Source organism: Phyllobates terribilis, unplaced genomic scaffold (assembly GCF_046119375.1).
Source record: "Phyllobates terribilis strain yellow unplaced genomic scaffold, ASM4611937v1 Scaffold_8__6_contigs__length_399053987, whole genome shotgun sequence".
Lineage (NCBI taxonomy): Eukaryota > Metazoa > Chordata > Amphibia > Anura > Dendrobatidae > Phyllobates > Phyllobates terribilis.
In genome coordinates, this window is record NW_027362768.1 from 87,193,230 (window position 1) to 87,217,605 (window position 24,376).

The 24,376-nt window shown below is 45.7% G+C and overlaps 1 protein-coding gene across 1 annotated transcript in view; it reads right to left on the reverse strand.

Moving 5' to 3' along the window:
* The window catches only part of LOC141156385 (flavin-containing monooxygenase 3-like), a 45,957-nt gene extending 22,759 nt beyond the window's left edge, over positions 1-23,198 (reverse strand). Inside the window, exons 1-4 of the mRNA XM_073642583.1 lie at positions 23,061-23,198; positions 21,411-21,599; positions 20,048-20,210; positions 10,152-10,294 (exon numbers count right to left, since the gene is read on the reverse strand). Of these exons, the coding sequence (XP_073498684.1) occupies positions 10,152-10,294; positions 20,048-20,210; positions 21,411-21,599; positions 23,061-23,192 (627 nt within the window). The 5' untranslated portion in view covers positions 23,193-23,198. The remainder of the gene's footprint in view (positions 1-10,151; positions 10,295-20,047; positions 20,211-21,410; positions 21,600-23,060) is intronic.
* Between the last annotated feature and the right edge of the window lie 1,178 nt (positions 23,199-24,376).

Sequence of the window (24,376 nt, forward strand, 5' to 3'; positions counted from 1 at the left end):
ACAATATCTTAAACGTCCCCTACAAATTTCTGGATTTGTACCGCAGTTATATGTGATACGTCTGACAGACGCCCACGGTTTTAAATAGCTGGCTTGTAGTTTCCTATTTCCAGTGACCAGGTGTGAATAGCTTCACTGGCACATTGCTGCCAAACTATAAATAAAGGACAATATTTTCCATGTTCACTACAAATTTCTGTATTTTTATCGCTATATTATGGGATAACCTCTGATGATGGAAAAGATCTGGCTGTATTCTGCTGTGCTAACAAGCAAATGGAACAGTAAAATGTTGGACACTTTAACATACCTGGCGGCGTCCTTGCATAGTGGTCCATCTCCCACTGTGCAAGAGCGCACACTTGATTTCCAGTCCAGACTATCTCTCTGGCTTTCCTCCATGCTGTCTGCTTGCCTCTGTTTCTTCTGCTTAAGGGCGGCACCCGATCACTTCCTGCTTCTTGTAGCTGCTGCGGGCACACCCCTTGTGCGTCCTCAGCCTATTGCTGTCTGTCACCTGGTATTTATCCCAGCTCTTTCCTGGAATCCTTGCCTGAGCATTGTGTTCTGTCAGTTGGCTTCTGGTCGCTGACGTGCCAGGTCCTGTCTATGTTTCCTGCCTTGCGGTATCAGTTCCCGTGTCTGAACGGAGTCCTGTCTGTGTTCTCTTGCCAGCTGCCTTTCCTGGAGGCTGTATTTCCAGGCCCGTGTGAACACGCTCCTTGCCTGTTCATCTCGCCCTCTGGGGGCCGCATACCCAGACTCGCTCCTGTATCTCGCTTCAGTAACAGTTCCTGTCTGAACTGTCTCCTAACCTGCTTCCTGTTTTACTTTGTCCGTACCTTCCCTTTTTCTGCAGAGTCTAAACCTGCATTTAACTCCTTCTCGTTGTCGCTGTACTTCTGTTTGTGAGTTTAGAGTTCACTCGCTACTTCATTGCAAGTATCGATTGTGTATCTGGTTCTGCCTTTCCCTTCCTGTCTGTTCCGTGTGAACAGAGCCCTGTCCCTTCTGCTGTACCTTGCTCACCGCTCTTGCGGTTTCCGCTCTGCTCTGCCTTGCTCACCGCTCTTGCGGTTTCCGCTCTGCTCTGCCTTGCTCACCGCTCTTGCGGTTTCCGCTCTGCTCTGACCCTTTGCTCGCTGCTCTGGCAGCCTCGCTCTGCTCTGACCCTTTGCGCGCTGCTCTGGCAGCCTCGCTCTGCTCTGACCCTTTGCGCGCTGCTCTGGCAGCCTCGCTCTGCTCTTGCCCGCCACTCCGGGCGGTCTCACCCTCCTGTGTTTGTCCACCGCATCTGCGGTTCTGTTCTGGAAGTCCCAGTCTGTACTGGGTCCTATCCACTCTGTGCTCCAACCTGTCGTGTCTGCCTATGCCCCCAGTCTGTGTGCCAGCCTAACCTTCCAGTTCCTGTATTCCCCGGTGTGGGCCAACAGCCATGTCCGGAGTCTGACCTGGAGTAGACCCTGGTCCCTCTAGTGCACTGGCGTCGTATGCAGTCGTGCGACCTTGGTCGGATCGGGCAGATACTTAGTTACGCCCCTCCAGGCACTCTCCGGTTCATGGCCCAGTGGAACTACTAAACACGCAGACGCCAGTCAGTCCGGGCTTGTGCATTACAGACACTTACTTTTTTAGAAAATAAACAGGATTAAGAAAAAAAAATTAGCCCTGGCCCCTGATATCTGGGGCTATGTCTACAGATATCTGTAAAAGCAGTGAGCAGACAGAACGTGCAATGGACACTATTGTGCTGTATAGCAATCACAAATTTCTCTGCCTGCCTAACTTCTGCTATCACCACTGAATATATGCAGCTGAATTAGTCTTCAGAAGGACTGCTAGTTCAGATGGATATGTATCTTGGTGTGGAATACCTATACCTAACTATAACACCACCAATTCTGTCCCTCTCTCAGCAGCACCTCTGTCCCTACTCTGCCTGTTTCCGGGTTAGACTGACGAGCATAGGGTCACCAGGTCTTATATAGACCCGATGACGATATGTGGCCAGCCAATCACTAATGCCACAACCAATATGGCTACGGCATTACAGTATGTGGCAAGCAATCCCTGCATGTTTATTGGCTCTCTAAAGAGCGCCAAACATGCAAGGTGGGGTACCGAGCTCCCGCCTGAGCATCCCGGAAATACTCGCCGAGCACAGTGCATGTTGAGCAGTGAGCTGATCAGGCAAGTACTGAGCAGTGTTGAGCACGCTCGCTCATTACTACATACAGCCAATGTTATTAATAACTAAATATCCTTTAGCATAAAGAGCAAGAGTTCTGGAAGTGATGATATGCCACCACCCCCTCAGTGCCTTGATCTCAACATCATCAAGTCTGTCTGGGAAAAGACAAAGGATTTGCATAAGCCTACATCCACAGATACCCTGGAGGACCAACCACAGATTTGGAACAACCTCCTGCCAACTTCCTTCAAGAACAGTGTGAAAATATACCTTGAAGAATTTATACCTTAATGCCATTTTGAAGTCAAAGGTTGGTTACACCAAATATTGATTTCATTTTTTTTTTTTTTTTTTTTTTTATTAATTGCCTTTGCATTTTGTTAATTGTTAAAATTAAACAAATTTAATAATTCTATTTTTGAAACCAATATTCTTTTGAAGCATTTATTCCACACCTGCCTAAAACATTTGAAAAGTACTGTATGTACATAAAATATTTGAGACTGTGGTTACTATTTCAGTAGATAACCTACCTGGAATGTCTGCTACAAATTAGAAATAGATGAGATGTGAGGAATTTAAACTAAAGGGATATTCCATTGTAAAAATGTTATCACCTATACACTCGAGTGACACAGTACTCCTACATAAATGCACTTATGTATTTCCAGACCACTCAATATTGTTCACTAATAACTACCCATCAATCACTGCCTGAGGAGGATGTTCGCAGCACCACATGGGCTGAAGCCATGGTCTTTTATGCAAGAATTCACCATGTTGTAGAACAAAGCTGTTGCCCCTTACAGGGGTTGTCTGGTCCAAATCAATGTATGACTGCAGACTTATAAATTCCTCCAGAGCACACAATGTGGGCTGCAGGATTTGGCGGTTTCTGAGTCAGGACCGGAGGGTATGTATGAGTTATATGTAATAGTGGGGAAGGGCGTAGCCTTCCCTTGAGACTGAGAGAGTAAAAGGAAGAGTTCCTGAAGACAGACCTCCCCAACTGTGGTAGGCCAAGCTAAGGGGGTTAGCTTTAGTGGTCCGGTTGGTAGAGCAGAGGGGGAACTTAGTGCCCTTATCAAGCCTAGAGAGATATAGAGCTTGTTCCTGGTATAGTTCCTTCTGGGCTGTAGTACCTGAAAACAGCCACAAGATGCCACTGTTCGGGGTGCAGATGTCAGGATGAGTCTGCTAGCCGAGCTATAGACAGTGATGGGTTAAGGTTCTGTGATGACAGCTCACTGAGGGTGGGCATATTAGGAAAGTCTCTGTTTTAATTTCCTGAATCAGGAAGTGATAGAGTAGTACAAGAAGGGATTGCGACCTGATGAGACAGCCTTACTATAGTGGCTGCTAGGGTAGACGGGAGCTCCGAACCCTCAGACAGTGAGATCCCAGTGCGCAGTTCTCCCCACGCAAGAGCACGAGTCCTGTTCGCTCGCCGTAGAAACTCACCAAAGCGTAGTGAGGACACGGGGCACTTCTGGTCTGCAGGCAGCAGAGGAAGCTAAACAGTACTCCAAGCCAAGACGTGGGGGAGAGATATCGGATCCGTTCACTGTTAATACAGAGGAGTCTCTAGGGCCAGGAATTATAGCCACAGAGATGCTCCGCTTAAAGAGGGAACCAGGGCTGAAGCAGTTAACGGCGCCTGTGAGGGAGATGATTACTTGTCGGGCCTTATCCATTATATCTGACTGTAAATACTGTAAATATTCCTCTTCCCCAAGTAAAGTCCAAGTTCTGGTTAAGAACCTCGTGTCCTCTGAAATTATTGCTGCCCTGGTCCCAGAAGAAAATTGCCTGGAGACAGCCGCGATCGGATGGCGTGCAGTAAGTGAAGAGCACTACATACACAGCCACACTTCAGAGAGAGGACACGTATTGTCTGTAGGGTGCCATAGCGAGAGGGGGCTACAGCTCGCCCACGACTACCTCGCTGGGGCACCTTACATATACATACTCCGGGGCAGAAGCCGTCTAGTGGGAGTGGCCTTGCTCCACACACTTGTATTGAGTGAGGCCCCGCCACGACTAGTGACGCGGCCATCCAGTTGTCATGGTCAACTACAGGGTACGGCCTCACTCCATACAAATGTATGAAGCGATGCCATGGCCACTGGACAGGCTCTGGCCTGGAATATGTACCCAGACATACCTGGCTGCAGTTACAGAGCTACTGCAGACTTATTGATTTAGACAGGACAATCCCGTTAATATAAAGACACGGTTGTACAATTCAGTTACATATATACCAGTATATAAAAGGCACAGTACTACAATATACATATATGCCAGTATATATGTGATGAAGAGTCAAAATGAATATAGTATCATAAAAAGATTCCTCCTGCAAGGAGCACATAAAATTTAGATTCAGATAAAAGTGACCAATGAAATAATTAAAGAGTAACTGTTTTAATTTTTATTTCATAAATCAAAAGTGCACATGAAAATAAGCAACTTTGCAATATATCTTATCAGACAAATCTGCTTCTTTCTCTGTCAGAATTGATTAGTCCTGATCAAAATTCTCAATTCTGGAGGTAAAATTTGTAGGCAGTGAAAGCAGACTTTCCCATTACTGAGATATGAGATGGTAGCTGCTACTGATAAGATTCTACAGTGGGTACGGAAAGTATTCAGACCCCTTTACATTTTTCACTGTTTGTTTCATTGCAGCCATTTGGTAAATTCTAAAAAGTTCATTTTTTTTTCTCATTAACCCCTTTACCCCTGAGGGTGGTTTGCACGTTAAGGACCTGGCCAATTTTTACAATTCTGACCACTGTCACTTTATTAGGTAATTACTCTGGAACGCTTTAACAGATCCCGCTGATTCGGAGACTGTTTTTTTGTGGCATACTGTATTTCATGATGGTGGTAAAATTTCTTTGATATCACTTGTGTTTATTTGTGAAAAAAATCAGAAATTTGGAAAATTGCGAAATTTTCAAAATTTTCCCCAAAGTTTAAATTTTATGCCCTTAAATCAGAGAGATATCTCACACAAAATAGTTAATAAATAACATTTCCCACATGTCTACTTTACATCAGCACAATTTTGGAACCAAAATTTTTTTTTTTAGTAGGGAGCTATAAGTGTTAAAAGTTGCCCAGCGATTTCTCATTTTTACAACAAAATTTACAAAACCATTTTTTGAGAGACCACATCACATTTGACGTGACTTTGAGGGGCCTTTATGACAGAAAATACCAAAAAGTGACACCATTCTAAAAACTGCACCCCTCATGGTGCTCAAAACCACATTCAAGTTTATTAACCCTTCAGGTGCTTCACAGGAATTTTTGGAATGTGGAAGAAAAAAAATGAACATTTAACTTTTTTCACAAAAATGTTGCTTTAGACGCAATTTTTTTTATTTGCGCAGGGGTAACAGGAAAAAAATGGACCCCAAAATTTGTTGTGCAATTTCCCCTGAGCACGCAGATACCCCATACGTGAGGAAAAACCTTTGTTTGGGCACACGGCAGGGTTTGGAAGGGAAGGAGCGCCATTTGACTTTTTGATTGTAAAATTTGCTTGAATAATTAGCGGACGCCATGTTGCGTTTGGGGAGCCCCTGATGTGCCTAAACAGTGGAAACCCCCCATAAGTGACCCCATTTTGGAAACTAGACCCCTCAATGAACGTATCTAGATGTGTGGTGAGCACCCTGAATCCCCAGGTGCTTCATAGAAGTTAATAACATTGAGCCGTAAAAATAAAATTCTCACATTTTTCCAACAAAAATGTTTCAACCCCCAATTTTGCATTTTCACAAGGGTAACAGGAGAAATTGCACCACGCAATTTGTTGTGCAATTTCTCCTGAGTAAGACGATACCCCATATGTGGGGAAAACCACTGTGTGGGCGAACGGCAGGGTTTGGAAGGGAAGGAGCACCATTTGACTTTTTGAATGTAAAATTTGCTTGAATAATTAGCGGACGCCATGTTGCGTTTGGGGAAGCCCTGATGTGCCTAAATAGTGGAAACCACCCCCCCCCTCCCCATCCCCAGTGACTCCATTTTGGAAACTATACCCCTCCAGGATTTTATCAATGGGCATAGTGAACATTTTGAACCTAGGAGGTACGACACAGAATTTGATAACATTAAGTCATCATATTGAATAACTTGTCATTAGTCTTGAGTGCAAGTGCTCGCTATTTGAGTTTGCAGCGGGTACTCAGGTATGCACCAAGTATCGTGGGTGCTCAAGTGACATGCTCGAGTCCCTGCCCCGCATGTTTCACGGTTATTAGACACCCAAAAAAAAAAAACATGCGGGGATCGCTCATGCATGGCAGGCAATCCCCGCAAGTTTTTTTGGGCTGTATGACAGCTGCAAAACATTTGGGGCAGAGACTCGAGCATGTCACTTGAGCACCCACTATACTTGGTGCATACCCGAGCACCCGATGCAAACTCAAATAGCGAGCACTTGCACTCAAAATTCGTCACCATATCGTCATCATTTTTTTTTCTTTACTTCTGAAAAAATCCCAACCCTAAAGTTTATTTTTTTATGCCGTTTCTCGTGTGGTATAAGCGATTAGACGTCTTTATTCTTCGGGTCGGTGCAATTACAGCGATGCCAGATTCAGATCGGGTTTTTATGATCGACAGTTGTCACACACTAAAAGACGCATTTTTTTCAAAGACTAGTTTTTGCATAGCCATATTTTGAGAGCTATCATTTTTTCCATATTTCGGCTGACAGTCATGTGGTGGCTTGTTATTTGCGGGACAAGTTGATGTTTTTATTGCTACCATTTTCAGGCACGTGACATTTTTTGATCGCTTTCTATTCTGATTTTTAGAAGGCAGAATAAACAAAAAACAACAATTCAGGAATTATTTTTTTGCCGTTCCACGTGTGGTAAAATTGATAAGGCAGCTTTATTCTTCGGATTAGTATGTTTATTATTTTTTTAATATTTTGGCGCTTTTACACAATAAAAACTATTTTATAGAAAAAAATTGTTTTTGCATCGTTTTACTCTGAGAGCTATAACTTATTTTTCGGCCGTTGGAGCTGTATGGCGGCTTGTTTTTTGCAGGACAAAATGACGTTTCCAGTTGTATCCTTTTTATTTACATTCGTCCTTTCGATCGTGTTTTATTCCACTTTTAATTTGGCGGTATGATGATAAACATGTTTTATGTTTTTTTTTGTGTTTTTTTTTTACTGTGTTCACTAAAGGGGTTAACTAGCGGTACAGTTTTATAGGTCAGGTCGTTCCGGACCAAATAGGTGTACTTTTATTGATTTGTTTTTTTTTCATAAGATTTATTTATGGGTACAATATATTTTTTTTATTAATTTTTTTTCATTTTTTTACAATTTATTTTTTTCACTTTCTGACATTATTACTTTTACACTTTGTCCCACTATGGGACTTTCACTTTTTGCAGCCTGATCGGCTGTATAGCACAGGAATGCAGAACCATCCCTGTGCTATGCAGCCTGTCAGCGCTGCACAGGGAGAAGTTACTTTGGTCGTGTACTGCGCCTGACCAAAGCGACTTCCTGCCTCCTGGTGACCCGGATGACATAAGGTCACCATGGCAACATCCAGGAATGAACTCAGACGCCGCAGGAAACCGGCAGAGAAGGTAAGTGTAGAGCTTACCTCCTCTTGCTACCGGAATGCTGCGATCAATTTAGATTGCAGCATTTTGGGGGTTAATGTGCAGGGAGCGATGCGCTCCCTGCACATAGCACCGGGTGTCAACTGTAACAATCAGCTGACACCCGGTGGCGAACTTGCCTGCACCGCTTGTGTGCGGGTGAAATCGCCAGGGCGTACTAATACGTATCAGGCCCATAAGGCCCAGAGCACAGATATGTATTAGTATGCCCTTGGTCAGAACGGGGTTAAAAGTACACTCTTCACACCATCTTGACTGAAAAAAAAAGAAAAAAAAAAAAAAACAGAAATGTAGAAATTTTTGCAAATTTATTAAAAAAGAAAAACTGAAATATCACATGGTCATAAGTATTCAGACCCTTTGCTCAGTATTGAGGAGAAGCACCCTTTTGAGCTAGTACAGCCATGGGTGTTCTTGGGAATGATGAAACAAGTTTTTCACACCTGGATTTGGGGATCCTCTGCTATACTTCCTTGCAGATCCTCTCCAGTTCCATCAGGTTGGATGGTAAACGTTGGTGGGCAGCCATTTTCAGGACTCTCCAGAGATGCTCAATTGGGTTTAGGTCAGGGCTCTGGCTGGGCCAGTCAAGAACGGTCACAGTTGTTCTGAAGCCACTCCTTTGTTATTTTAGCTGTGTGCTTAGGGTCACTGTCTTGTTGGAAGGTGAACCTTCGGCCAAGTCTGAGGTCCAGAGCACTCTGGAAGAGGTTTTCATCCAGGATCTCTGTACTTGGCCGCATTCATGTTTCCTTCAATTGCAACCAGTCGTCCTGTCCCTGCAGCTGAAAAACACCCCCATAGCATGATGCTGCCACCACTATTTTTCACTGTTGGGATTGTATTGGGCAGGTGACGAGTAGTGCCTGGTTTTCACCACACATACCGCTTAGAATTATCACCAAAAAGTTCTAATTTCGTCTCATCAGACCAGAGAATCTTATTTCTCATAGTCTGGTAGTCCTTTGTGTTTTTGGGCAAACTCTATGCGGGCTTTCATATGGCTTGCACTGAGGAGAGGCTTCCGTCGGGCCACTCTACAATAAAGGCCCGACTAGTGGAGGGCTGCAGTGATAGTTGACTTTGTGGAACTTTCTCCCATCTCCCTACTGCATCTCTGGAGCTCAGCCACAGTGATCTTGGGGTTCTTCTTTAGCTCTCTCACCAAGGCTCTTCTCCCACAATTGCTCAGTTTGGCTGGATGGCCAGGTCTAGGAAGACTTCTGGTGGTCCCAAACTTTTTCCATTTAAGGATTTTGGAGGCCACTGAGCTCTTAGGAACCTCGAGTAATGCAGAAATTGTTTTGGAACCTTGGCCAGATCTGTGCCTTGCCACAATTCTGTCTCTGAGCTCCTTGGGCAGTTCCTTTGAGCTCATGATTCTCATTTGGTCTGACATGCAATGTGAGCTGTGAGGTCTTATATAGACAGGTGTGTGCCTTTCCAAATCAAGTCCTATCAGTTTCATTAAACACAGCTGGACTTCAATGAAGGAGTAGAACCATCTCAAGGAGGATCACAAGGAAATGGACAACATGTGACTTAAATATGAGTGTCTGGGCAAAGGGTCTCAATACTTATGACCATGTGATATTTCAGTTTTTCTTTAATAAATTTGCAGAAATTTCAACATTTCTGTTTTTTTTTCAGTCAAGATGGGGTGCAGAGTGTACATTAATGAGAAAAAAAATGAACCAAATGGCTGCAATGAAACAAGGAGTGAAAAATTTAAAGGGGTCCGAATACTTTCCGTACCCACTGTCGTGGGGAGGAGGAGGAAGGAGCTCTTCCCTCCTTTCGTCGACATAGGAGATGGCAGCTCCTACTAGTAAATCTCTATCTCAGAAATGGGAAAGTCTGTCTTCACTGAATACAGATTTCACCTCAGAATAGAGAATTTTGATAATGACTGATCAATTCTGACAGATAAAGAAGCAGCTTTCCCTGATAAGATATATTACAAAGTTGCTTATTTTCATGTGTACTATTTTCATGAAATAAAAATTAAAATGACTTATGCTTTAAATAAATTGTAATTAAATATGAGGGTGTTGGAGGGCTGGCATCATTCCACATCTTAATCCTGTTTAATTGCTTAGACCTATAGGGAAACGCCATAATTTATTCATCAGGCAAATCAAATCTTGCCAATTTCAATCTCTAACTTTATCGTATGCTAACAGCAGCTCCACTCGTTGAACTGGACCTGTTGGCTTAAGAGGTCCCTTAACTTGCATCTTTAAATGTTAATAAATATGTGCTGTAAATTACTTTATTATAGTGTTGTGAAATATACCTGTGAGGCTCTAGTGCATAATTCAGTTGAAATATCAACTCCAGTGTTGCCCATTCCAATTATTAAAACTCGTTTCCCATCAAACCCAATGGGCTTCTTGTATTCTCGGCAATGTTTTACTTGACCTCTAAAATTTTTGATACCTTAAAAAAATAAAAAAAAAATGGGTTAACTGAAAATTATATCGGTACATAAGCACATATACATAGAGTGTCATATCTAAGTGGTAAAAAGGCAAAGAGGCATCAGGCCACTTTATTCAGCAGTCAGAGTTGTCTCCAAGGTGGCGGCATTTTGCCACGCCCTGGAGAGAGATTCAGACATCCACTGACACAGCAGTGAGGTGACTACTGGCTCAGGTAAAGTGTAAAATGTTATCTCCCAGTATTCTATTGTACTTGTGTCTTGTCAGTGATACAATTGAATCCCCCACTGCTAGCACTTTTGGATCAGGGCGATGCCAGCAATGTGATGAGGTCAGCTGATCATGCTGCGGACCTCACTCCTCCTGCACAACATAGGAAGATGCTGGCAAAATGTAAGTATAACAAGAGACAGTAATACAAGAATGGGTGGGGGGAAATATGTGAGGAGTCAGTATGGGCAGGGAATGGAGAAATCTGTGAGAAGACAGTATGGATGTAGGGGGTAAATGTGTGAGGAGATATTATGGGCAGGGTGAAAAATGCATGAGGTGACAGTATGGACAGGGGGGGTAAATGTTTGAGGAGATGAAATGTGTGAGGAGGCAATATGGGCAAATGAGGAGAGTACAGACAAAGCCAACACTAGTGAGTGTTACTCATGATATACAATAGATTCCTTAAAATAAGCTAGGATTTTACAACAGAGAAACTTTGTGCAGCCTCCTCCTTTTATCATGGGGCTTGCTGAACTCTGTAGTGCATTAGTATTGTGACCTAGTAAAGGCAGGTACAGATTCCTATTAAATACACCAATCAGCTGCTTGTGTGGCCAAGGTTCTCCTCCATGCATAGAGTCACCTTTACTGTTTACCAATCAAGCTCCATACTTTTAACTCCTTCACAACATGCATCGTATAAGTGTGGCGCCCCTAAGGGTTCAGTCACCTCAGGGGTACTGCACCTCAGATAGAGGTGTGGTATCTCCTCTTCCAGGTAAGGATGGAGCATCACACAGGACCCCACTTCACACTCAACACTACACCACTCCTGTCCTGTAGGGGGCCTAAATGCACCAGGGTGCTGCCCCGGTCCGGGATAGAGGAGATGGGGGGAACCAAGTAGTGGGTGAGGGTGGATGAAACACCTACAGGAAGGACTTATGGAATCATATATAAAATACTTGGCCATCTTAAGTTCAAGGTCTTTGATTGTGGGTCTTCTGTCAGGGTCCAGCAAGAGTCTGTAGCTGGCTGAAGATTCACGGTCCTCGCTCTCTGGCCTTGAGGCGAGGAGCGGGTCGGAGTTAACTAGTGTCTCTGCCCGGTCAGGGTCCTGTTCTAAGAAGGCCTTGGAGGGGAGCAGAGGAGATAGGCTCCACAGGCGAAAGGATCCCAGGGGGATACGGATGGAGCAGAGTTGCCACCTGTATTCTTCACTCTGGTCTAGCCAGAGGGATTCCTGCCACAAGAGGGGTGACAGGCCCCTGATATCTGACTGTGTACTTCCCGTCACTGTTGGAAAAGCCCGGCGGCTTAGTGGATCCCAGGGAGAAACACAAGCGGGAGGAGATAAGAAGGAGAGGAACACATCAACGGGGTCTTGATAGGTGCTCCTGATCTACATGGGAAGTGTTGAACCCCCTTCCTGGTGGCCGCAGTACGCCGTGTGTAGCAGAGAGAAGCTTTGCAGCTGAAAGTGCATCTAAAGTGAGTAAAGACCTGGATGACTTCATGTACCGCCTCCGCTTGTTTATTCCTGCGCGGCACTGCACCCACCATACCTCCACACAGTTCATCAATCACTGCCCTGAGGCCTACTCCACCTGTGGGGAGTAGTACCAACCAAGCTGCCAGAACATCAGCCTCAGAGGACTGTTGCAGCGCTGGTGGCCTTCACCAGAAACCAAAGGTGGCGTAGTCGAACAACCACTCATCCAAAAGCCCATTTTTCATGTGACAGCCCTGGGCACGGACTGGGTCACGGCCACGACGACATACCACACCACCACCATACATTGACCCGGCACCGAGTAACCCCACCGCTCAGGGAGGGCGAGTCACAAACTGGCGTAGTCGGCAGGTTAGCGTGCCTGCAGCAACGGAAGAAGATAATCCCCATTGCCGCCGGGTACTGTGCACCTTTCACAAAAAAAACTGTCTTTACACACTCAATATGGCGCCAGCCCAAGAAGAACGGACGCCATTATGTGCAAAAACAGCAACCTAGGACCTCCCATTGTGGGCCTGGCTTCCCAATGGCGCCAAAAGTGCCGACCACCCCCTCCAGCAGAAACTGTTCGCATAGTAGTGTCCGTCAAGCCGGATGGGACGTCCCAAGGAGTGCCCGTCAGCCAGCCGCCCTGGAGCCACCCCAAAAGGAGGAGGAGAAGAAGACCGCACCCTGCAGCAGAAATGGACGCAGCCAAGGAGATGCCCTCCGACGCTGGCCCACCAGCTGCCACCTCCCTCACTATGGAGGGAATGCACCTGACCACGGAGGAGGCAGAGTTCCTCCACGGTGAAACGCAGGATCTGACCTGGAGGGTCGATGAGGCCCAACAACTGGTCGCTGCTGAATGGAGGGAAGAGTTGCTGCGGAAGATCAAGGCCCGCCGCCGGAGCTCGTCGTGCCTGACTACTGAGGCTTCAGCCCAGGCGGAGGAAGCCCAGGAGGCCCTGTGCAGCCCAAGAGCGGGTAAGGTTGAAACCCCTATCCCGGGCGCAGGACGCACCGAAGCCCTCCTAGATCTCCTGCCGTCACCCCTGTCCCCAGGCGCCATCGTTTGGGAGCAACTCCTGGTTCCGGAGGCCGAGGCCCAAGCCACCGCCACTCCCGGAGGCCTGCTATGACTCCCAATCCAGAGAGCCCTGCACTCTCCTGGGTGTACACCTGCCCCAACCCGGACTGGTCCGCACCAATAGAGGGCCCACAGCGACCCCTGCTATTGCCGCTGCTCGCACCCCCGGTCGCCTGCCTGGCAGAAGAGTTTGCCTGGGACAACCAGGGGGGCGACCTGATGGGCTTCCCCCGGGAGACCCAGTCCGAAGCGCGGAGGTGGGAGGAGTTCTGCCGTAAGGAGCTCCTCCAGCTCGAGAAGGAGCGGCGAGGGAGGAGGATCCGCTGTGAGCGCCTGGAGGTGCGCGCCAAGGCTGCTAAATCACAGGCCCGTCAGGCGGAGGCCACCCGTCCCAGCCCCCGGGAAGAAGGCCTTATCGTGTGCTTCCACCAGGAGGCAGGATGGGGCTTCATCCGTAGCCCACATTTCAACCGGGACGTCTTCGTCAACCGGCGGGACATCGAGCCGCGGCTGGAGCAGGGCCACCCTGGCCGGAACCTCTACCTGGGTGATCTAGTACAGTGTTCCCCAACTCCAGTCCTCAAGGCCCACCAACAGGTCAGGTTTTCAGGATCTCCTTAGTATTGCACAGGTGATGGAATTATTGCCTGTGCAGGTGATGGAATTATCACCTGTGCAATACTAAGGAAATCCTGAAAACATGACCTGTTGGTGGGCCTTGAGGACTGGAGTTGGGGAACCCTGATCTAGTAAATACGGTACAGGTCGTGTCTCACTCTTTGGTGTGGGCTCAGACGATGAGACCGGACCTTTCCGATCACGTGACCGCTGATATATACAGCTGTCATGTGCCCCTAACAGCCGTGGATGGAATCATGATCCACCTGCGGATGTTAAAATGTTAAATGCAGCTGTCAAACTTCGACAGCAGCATTTAACATGGCTGTGGCAGAAGTGGTTACAAACCACGCCCATCGGCACGCCCGTAACATTATCGCGGGTCGCCGATGGTTTGGCTTGACAACTCTGGGTCCGCAAGAGACCCAGCAGGCGGCGTTCCAAGCATATGAGCACTTTTGTTACACATAGCAGGGCAGAAGCCTTGCTATGTAACACAGACGATTGGAGACTAGAAGCTGCGATTATCCAATGAGAACTATAGAAGCAAGTAAAAAAAAAAAATATTAAACAAAATATATTAAAAAAAAAGTTCAAATCACCACCCTTTTACCCTATTCAAAATAAAAAAACAAAAACAAAAAACAAATATACACATTTGGCATTGCCACATTCAGAATCGCTCCATCTATCAATATAAAAAAATAATTAATCCGATCGGTAAATGACATAGCGAGAAAAGAATCAAAACGGCAAAATTACATTGCAATAAAATGCAATAACGGGCAATCAAAACATCCTATCTACATCCTATCTACCCCAAAATAGTGTCAATAAAATGTCAGCTCGGCGCACAAAAAATAATCTTTCACCCAGCCCCAGATCCCGAAAAATGGTGCCATTTTTTTTTAAATAAACTTTATATATTTTTTTCTCATCACTCAAATAAAAAAGAACCAATGCATGTTTGGTGTCTGCAAACTCATAATGACATGTAGAATCAGAATTGTAGCATTTAGTGAACATGGTAAAAAAAAAAAAAATTGTAGTGGTGTGAAGGGGTTAATAAAGGCTGTGCCTGGTGTTAATTTAGTAAAAGGGGCGTAGAATTCAGAGAATAATATCTAAAGCCAACCACACAAGTACATATATGTTCCTGGAAAACAAAGGAGACAATGGCTTCATTGAGCACCACGGCCACTTCAATCATCTGTTCAGCATTGGTGCTGAGCATTAGTCCACCAGTCGAATAGCAGTGGTCTTTGCTAAGGTTAGGTTAGAAATTTTAAAGTCCCGGTGAGCAGACGACATCCTGTGACCTGGAATTATTAGAACAATGTACAGCTGCAGTAGCCAAAGGCTTATAGGCCATGGTGGACATGTTGAGCTTGCACATCTCATCATCAAAACCAAAATCTAACTGTGGCGCCCCTGAGGGTTCAGTCGCCACAGATGTACTGCACCTCACCCAGAGGTGTGGCATCTCCTTCTCTCAGGTAAGGATGGAGTACTGCCCGGGACCCCGTAGTGGTGTGGGTGGAGGACGTAGAACAGGGGAGCACTTAGAGAATAGATATAAAAAGGGAAGCCATCTTAGTGAGTAGAGTTCAGTCAGTGAGTAGTAAGGAGTACAGAGTCCCCCATATCTCCCCCTGGGTGAGTCATCTCTTCCTGGCGTCACGAACAGGATTTTGTGCCCGTTATCACCGGGTACTTTGCGCCTACAGACTGTTTTTACTTCATCGAATTTGGCGCCCGCCCCAGAAGAACGGGCGCCATTATGTGCGTACAACAAGGAATCACCTCCCATCGTGGGCCAGCTCCCAGAATGGCGCCAAAAGCGAGGCCCGCCCCAAGCAACAGTGATCATGTATGTAGATGTGTCTGTCAAAGTGGGCGGGCCACTCCTAGAAGTGACAGACCACAGGCTTCCATGGAACCACCCCCTAAAGGGGAGAGGAGGAGGAGAAAAGCAGTGGAGACAGGGTGTGGTCTTAACCAGTCTAGACAGACCGAACCCAGCAGCCAGCATGGACGGAAGCCAGGATCAAGCCTCCGCCTCTGGCCTGCAGCAACAGGTGCCCCCCCTCACCCTGGAGGGAGCGACAAGCAAGCTGTCCCCGGAGGATGCCGAATTCCTCCAGATCGAAGTGCAAGAGCTGAGCCAGCGTGTGGAGAAGGTCCAGCAAGCAGCAGTCGCGCGGTGGAAGGAGGAGCTGCTGGCGAACATCACAGCCCGGCAGCAGTCAGCGCTGCGTGCCACCGGCAGCACCCCAGCCCCGGTGGGACATGATGAGCACCAGGAGGCCGCGTACAGCACAGGAGCAGGTAGGAAAAGTTCCCCTGTCCCGGGCACTGAAAGCGCCGACCTGCTCCTGGGCCTCATGCAGCACCCTCAGTCCCCGGCTGCGTACGCCCTGGATCAACTCCTGAGCCCGGAACCTCCACCCCCGGGCGCCGACTCCGCGGACCTGCTGCTTGGCTCCCTCCCAGAACCGCCAGCCCCGGCACCCGAGTGGGTGTATGGAGCTCCCTCGTTTGACTGGTCTGTCAAGTACGAGGACCAGCAACAACGCCCTCTACTCCCCGCCCCAGCGCCCCCAGCTGCCCGCCATGAAGGAGAAGAATTTAGGTGGGACAACCGGGAGGGGGGGGGGGGTGGATTTTACGGGGTTCCCGCAGGAGACCCAAGCCCAAGCTCTGCAGAGGGAGGAGTTCTGCAGACAGGAGCTCCTGCAGCTGGCAAGGGAACGGTGCACGCGGCGGGTGGGCTGGGAACAAATGGAGGCCAGGAACAAGGCCGACAAAGCCCAAGTTTGCCAAACAGAGTCCGTCCGGCCTAGTGCCCGTGCAGAGGGACTAATAGTCAAATTTGATTTAGAGGTCGGATGGGGCTTTATCCATGACCCACAGTTCGACAGACATTTTTGGAAATCGGTGGGATGTCGAGCCCCACCTGGAACAGGGCCATCCCGATCGAAACCTGTACCCTGGTGACCGTATCACCTACACCAGGCACCACGGGAACGCGGGTGGTATGCCCTCCAAGTGCATAGAGTGGTCGAGGAGGAGGAGGACATGCCCCTGCAGCCTGAGGCTGATGACCCGGCCGGGTCAGTCGGCAAGAATCAGGCATACCCCCGGCGGGGACACCACCACTGAGCCAAAGTGAGTGGAAACTGTAAAATAGTTACCCGTAAGGTTACAGCCAGAGAGTTTAAAATTTGTTTTTTGTGTGAACTGAAAATTATGTGTGCCTTTAGTTACCCGTTAGGGTATAAAGACTGTAGGTTATGGACGGTGAATAATCGGAGAACTGTCCCTTGTAAATTGTTGCACTTATTAAAGTGCCCTCTATTGGTTTTATATCTGCAACCAAAGACCTCAGAACAAAAAAACGTTTGGCGTGGCCGAAGACGTGGTCCAACACCTGGATCACCTAAGCCCTGCAGCCACGCCCAGGGCCTACGTTGAGTGTTTTCGGACGGGTCCCTGATGCTGCTCATTTTGCACCTTCACCCGTGAGATGGACCGACTATGGGACTCACTGTAACTCTGAGGATAAAGTTTTATTAGTAAAGGAAAATGTTATTTAAAAAGTATTATAATGTTTTTGCTAAATGTAACCAGTAACGTTTAAGAAAAGGTGCCTCCCATAAAGGGAAGAAATGTTTTGTTTATAATCTTCTATGTGAATGCATTCTAAAAATTTGCATGTCTGTAATATACAGTGTTTTACTCTGTTCCAGCCCGCGGACGTGCTGTGTTTTGCCGGGGGGGAATGTGGCGCCCCTGAGGGTTCAGTCGCCACAGAGGTACTGCACCTTACCCAGAGGTGTGGCATCTCCTTCTCTCAGGTAAGGATGGAGTACTGCCCGGGACCCCAACACCTGCACTCAACACTACACTACTCCAGGCCGGCTGGAAGGACATTATGCACTTCTTCTGCTGCTCTGTCCCTGGCTGGAGTGGGGGGAACCAAAGAGAGGGGGAACCAGTAGTGGGTGTGGGTGGAGGACATAGAACAGGGGAGCACTTAGAGAATAGATATAAAAAGGGAAGCCATCTTAGTGAGTAGAGTTCAGTCAGTGAGTAGTAAGGAGAGGAGGGGAGCAGAGTCTCTTCAGGAGCTCTGCTCCATAATTGGGGCCTAGTGAGCGAGGCCCAGGAGGGGAGCAGAGGAGAAAGGCTCCGGGAACAGAAGGGATCCTAGGGGGTACAGTGAGTGCAGGACGGCACCCGTATGCTTGAATCTGCCAAGAGTCAGAGGATCAGGCCGCAAGAAGGGAACCGGTCCCTGGACCAGCCATGTTACTCCAGGTCTCGGCTGGAAAAACCGGAGGCTTCTGCACTTCCATGGTGCAGTTGTCACAACCTCACCCTAGCCGCCGTGAGGGGCACCAAGTAGGTCCGGGAACTCCAGGTTGCCCAGGGGGATCTCAGAGTACCCGATCGGGACTTTGTGTGTGGGGAGCGCAGGGCAGGAGGGAGAAGACCCAGTGCGGGAAGTCGGTCAAAGAAGGAACATAAAGAAAGGGGGTCCCGTTAAGTGCTTCTAATATACCTGAAGGAGTACTGAACCCCTGCCTGGCAAACGCAGTGCGACGCGGGAGTCTGACACCTGGACAGTGTACCTAAGGAACTGTGAGTAAACTCTGATGACTGCACTCCACTGTGTCAGTTATTTCCACCACACTACCGCGCCTGCACTTCAACGCCCAGCATCACCATCTGCATCAACCCTGCCCCGGGGGCCCGCTCCGCCTGTGGGGAGCAGAAACATCCCAGCTGCCATCCCATCACTCCGGAGGTCTGCAGCAGCGCTGGTACTCATTACCAGAAACCACAGGTAGCGTCACGAGACAAACTGTTAACAAACCCCTTTTAAAGAGTGACCCCAGGGTACGGGCCCGGGAGCCGACTGCCGTGACATCCCAAGGAGGTAAAGGCCCAGGTACCGAGTCTCCCCCATATCCCCCTGGGCGAGTCATAACCATGTGTGCATTTGTGTTTACATTATATAAGTAAGGGCTCATACGCACAGACATATCACAGTTCTACATAACCTAAACTTGTATTAAGCTGTAACATGACTCCCTGAGAACTCCATGCAGCCCAGCTGTACTACTGTTTGCTTCTGATTTTATATGGAGGCATAGAGCAGTCTCTTTCCTGCCAGTTCTGCTCTAAAACTAATTATACAAGACCATACCACACAATGATTTAGATCCCAGACAATGTACCAAAATTATTAAGACCTCATAAGAGATCCTAAAATTAATTCAGATGCCTGACTAGACATTAACGTTTTTAAGATCAGAGACCAGCTGGATAATGCACTGGTTCCATTCATTGTAAGGACTTTTATCCAAAGTACACACATTATCCTCAAACTGTATAGCATCCTGACCAAGTGTGGTGGTGGAGCTGGAGAGGATCCAACCCATTAGCCAGTTGGGTAAGTAATGGAGGAGTTACTGAAATAACCGGTGCAGTGTAGTCGCATCTGCGGGAAACTACTCAGGCCTCAGTGGCCACACGAAGGCCAAATTCACACAGCTGGTTCTTTTGTATACAAGAATTGACAATTTTCATTATTCTGTGATCCGATTTTCATCCAGTTTTGATTCCAGTGTCCATTTTAACCATCCAAATGTCAACTGTTTTTCTTGTATGCAAAAACAAAAAAAACTGCTGGAGCCACCAGTCAGTGAAAAACAGATAGCACCCAAAGCAACTCTGTTGCTATCAGTTTTTTCTGCAGAGCCTTTCATTTGAATGGCCATTCTCTGTGGCTTGTCTCAGTCTTTTTTTATATATATTTTCGGACAGAATAAAAAATAAAATAAATTAAACAGGTCTGTGAATAGCCCCACAAAATATATTGTGTGAGTGTTCTAAAAAAAAAAAAAAAAAAAAAAAACACTGATAGTACATTTATGACAAAAATGGACGCCTAACTCTGCTGATAGTCATGGTGAAGTGATGCCAGAATTTTGTATAATTTAAAAATTGAGGAGGGGGTGGGGAACAGAGGCACTTTGTACCTTTTCTTCTATCCTCTGTGCAATTCTAGATTTACAGATCATATGCATGAGCAATTGGCACAGTTTATAAAAGAAGAGCTAGTATACAATTATCATCCCCAAGTACGAAAGTGAATTAGTATGGAAATTGTAATAAACAAAATAGAAAGACAGATTCCTAATGTCATATTGAGTGGAAAATATATTGTATTACATAATGTTCGGTTTTAACATATCATGGCATACCGAACCTAGAGGCTTCCAAGTTGGGTTAAAATATGTTAAAGTACAATCGTGTTAAATAACTACCTGGAAAGGTATCCAAAGGCACCACAGGCTGTGCATGCTGACCAGTGCAAACCATAACTGCATCAAAGAGATCTGTCCTTGTTTCTCCATTGCTTTCTGTAGTAACTAGCCACTGACCAGTGACTGAGAACTCAGAATGCTTCTCTACTCGGCAAACAGTTGTCTGGGTCCAAGACAGAAATGTAAAAAATAAAAGTGAGATAAGGTTAGCAGGTGATCTGCACATTTTTGCCAAAGTCCTATCACAGAACCACATTGTCGCTCAGTTTTGGAGTTTTCACACCAGTTCTGGTCAGCTTAGCCAAAATGAGCACAGCTGAGGAGGAGCCTTAGTGGCTCTGTACAACGCCCTCCTGTCAGATTAATCAATAGTGGCAGCATTTATTACACCAGAAATGTTACTCCAGTCACTGACTGGAGTAACATTTCTGGCAAGGCGCACATCACTAACAATGTGAACCTAATTCATTAAGTGAATTAATTAATTTGGTTTAGATTATTCCTGTACGCCACTCATTAAGATTGGTGTAAGAAATGGCTGTTTTAAGGATTCTGAGTCATAGTTTAAATGGGTTTTCCCATCAATACATTTCTTTTAACCCCATCCTCTTGCTGTAGAAAAAAAATATATAAAATTAGCAATGCCACGCAACCCCTGCCAAAGTGCTGGTTCTCCACTATCACTCCTGTTTTTTGTTAACACGTTGCAGTGGTGATATCATGATTGCAGTACATGTAACTGCAGCAGCCAATCAATGGCTTCAATGGGGATGCCATGGTAGTCGGCACAACACAATGCTGCACAGCGATTGGCTGCTTCACTCATGTTCTCTGAAGCTGTGTGACTTCTCCACTACAGCCTATTAAAGACTGCAACCATGGAACAGGCATCAGAGTGTATGACAGAGTTTTACAGTTTTTGTCTACAGCAAATTGGAGTGTAAAAAATGGAAGCATGTCATCTGGTGTCAATCTTTCCATCCATTAAAATTGGCATGTAAATTGTTTTCCAATGTAACAGCATGTACAGAACAGGCCTCTACATCCTGCTGCAGATTTAGGACTGCTGCAGATAAATCACATTACTTTCCCAGCTCAAATAGTAAGAATGAAAGCTGGCAAGAAATCTTTTCAAGCTTAGAAGAGGAATGGTGGGGATTGGTAAGGTAATTAGGTTTTGATTTTTATATTTTTAGAACCCGCAATATGCTTTGAATTTTTTGGGGGGAAAATGGGGGGGGGGGACCCTTTAAGGAACCCTGCTTATAAAAAAATATTTAAAACTTTATATACTCTAATGAGTGAACTTATTACTTCACATTTTTTGGTTAGTATTGGTATGTACTTTATAAATATTTCTTACCTTATATTTGATATATTTTAACAGATTAAAATGTTCTGCATAGAGCTTGATATATTTAAAATATTTGTGATGTGGAAGGTAGTTCGGAAAATCTTCTGGCATTGGAAAATCACTAAAAGACAATATTTCTTTGGAAAGATTGGTAACCAGAGACTTGTAGATGCTGGCTCTTCCATCTTCTGCTTCATCCTGAAAAAATTTTTTTTTACTATAGTTATCTAGGATAATTATGGCATTACTATTAAATTGCACAAAACATAAGTTTTATTTTAAATATGAATGATGCTTTAAAAATGTCCCCATGACTAGTGTAGGAAAGCCAGGTAGGCTAGGGTTAAATCCTAGCACTACAGGTGCAAAATAGGTACACCTGGATAGCCATGACTAGAGCCAGACCATGTGTTCACTATTGTCAGTCAGTTGGGAGAAGCTGAGCAGAATGGATTGTATTGGAGCTAGAGTGATACAAGCCCAAATCTCTCTGAGAAGTCAAACTGCAAGTATCACTGGTTGCAATGGATAAAAGCAGTTTTGTATGACTGAACTGAGACTAGCTCAACCTGTGTCTGAGTAGCTAGTGTCTATTTAGTTAGTGCCTGGACAAGGCTGTGATTTTATATTCATGGTTTTGTTTTTGCTATTGTGCAACCAGTGGAAATAAACATTATTCTGTTTATGACAAAAACCCTGTTGCTTTGTGTTCCAGGCGGCTACCCAAGAGCGTAAAACCCTACACTAGATATTTCTGATACATTCTTGGTAAGATTTCCTTTGTGTGACTTTTTTTTTTTGCCCTCATAAGAAAATGCCACTTTCAATGCACTAATTTTGGGGGATCGCCTGCACAATTGCAAAAGAACTATCTCCACCATTCATAGTTTCTAGGGTTGAAGAAGATACACTTAAGTTCATAGAGTTCTACCTATAAAATACCATGTTGATCCAGAAGAAGGCAAAAACCCCATGACGTAGATGCCAATTGCCTTATATTAGGGGAAAAATTTGTTCCAGATTCTACATACGACAATTAGACTAGTTCCTTAAATCAACGCCCCATCACAGAATCCAATGCCCATAATCTAATATTATATTTTTCAAGAACGCATCCAGGCCCTCCTTGATCTTTTTTATTGAATAAACCATTACAACATCATCATGTGGTAGAGAGGTCCATATCTCATTACACTTAAACTAAAGAATTGCCGTCTATGTTTATGAATAAACCTTCTTTCCGCTAAACATAGCGGATGCCTCGTTGCCCCCATCGCAGTCCTAAGTGTAAAAAGATCATTAGAAAGATCTCTGTACTGTTCCTTCATATATTTCTACATTGTAATAATATCACCCATAAGCCTTCATTTTTCAAGAGAATATTTTACTAGAACTAAACTACTGGCCACATGTCACCACCAACACTGGAGACCATAGGTGGATGTTAAAAAATGTAGTCAAAAGAACAACAGAGGGCACCATAACCTGAACTAACAGCAATATGTAGACACAGAGCAAAAACAACTAACAGCAATATCCGGTCTCAGGAACATTTTTTTTAAATGTTTTCAATTGAAAAAAAGATCTAAAAGAGAAATGCAATACCCATTTGTTATACAACCACTTTGGTAAGTATTTGTAGAGAAGTTGGGCACTCACCATGAACCGCCAAAGTCCTCCAAAATCTTGACTTCTTTCAAAGCAAGTAGGCTCAAGACCTTCCTCTATACTTGCCTTGATAGCTCCCAAGCCGCTAAGCCCAGCTCCAATTATGGCAACTGTTTTCACCATGGTTTTCTCTACAACATAATGATACGTTAATATACAATAAGTTGTAAATTCACATGTGAATAAGTGGTTAGAAAATATATAAGGGCTTGCATATTTATTTCAGTTTTTTCCTTTATGACATTTTTCAAAATTTTCAGTTGCAGAAATTGATTTGTAATCAATATAGGTATGTTATGGTTTAACACTTTTTCCAATTTGCTTCGTATCAGCTCATCGCAGATCTCTGCCTTGAGTCTCAGTTTGCTTTCAGATCTGTATGGATGCATGACTCATTAGAAGACCGTACTGATAGGTAATGTAATGGTTTTCATCACGTGATCCCAATGGTCCGGCAGTCTGGTTGAGAGACAGAGAAGAGGAAAAATCCCATCCAAGTTTTTAATGCTACTGTTACGGGTCACAATGTTCTAATGTGTGAAAGACTGGGCAGTTACCGACTGATTAAAGCACCACTCAAGCATTTGTTGGTGCTACTAAACTAAGTTCCCTGCCTCCATCCTTATACTTATAAAGCATCAACGCGGCTCTGGTCAGTCTTCTGCAAGTTGTGAGCTGCTGGATTGTTTCAGTGTTTGCTGGACAATTTGGAAGTCACAACTTAATGTAAGTCTATGAGAGTCAGAACAAGGTTTTTTTCATAGACTTACATTGAGAGCTTGTGACCATTACCTCTCACTTCCTGTCAGTCAGAAGTTGCGGTCGAAAGATGGCGGGGCAAGACCAGAGCGGCACCAGGAAGAGCTGAAAACAGCATCTGGTCAGTATTATACTAGGGTCAGGGAACTTCAGGACTGCAAAAAGGCGGTAACCATAGCAGGACTTACCAAGGACTGCACTGGTTTCTATGAGAAAGTGACCTAGTCCTTATCTCATGAGTGTGTGTGGCACCCCAGGGGGTCTGGTTGCCACAATGGTAGAAATACCATGTCTGAGAGCGAGCATGGGTTTTCCTGGTCAGGAGCACAATTGCATGCAACGCCTCCTGCCCCAGTCCAGGGAGGGGAGGAATCTGCCCTTTATAAACTGGCTGGGTTAGTTAGTTAGTTCCAAGGAAGTGACAGAGCAGCAAGAAGTCAGGGACTGGAGCTGAGCAGAGAACCGGACACCGGAGTCCGAGGCTGTGAGGACATTCACATCCAGCAGCAGAAACCACCTGGCAGGGATTTCAGGTCCTCTGGTCATAG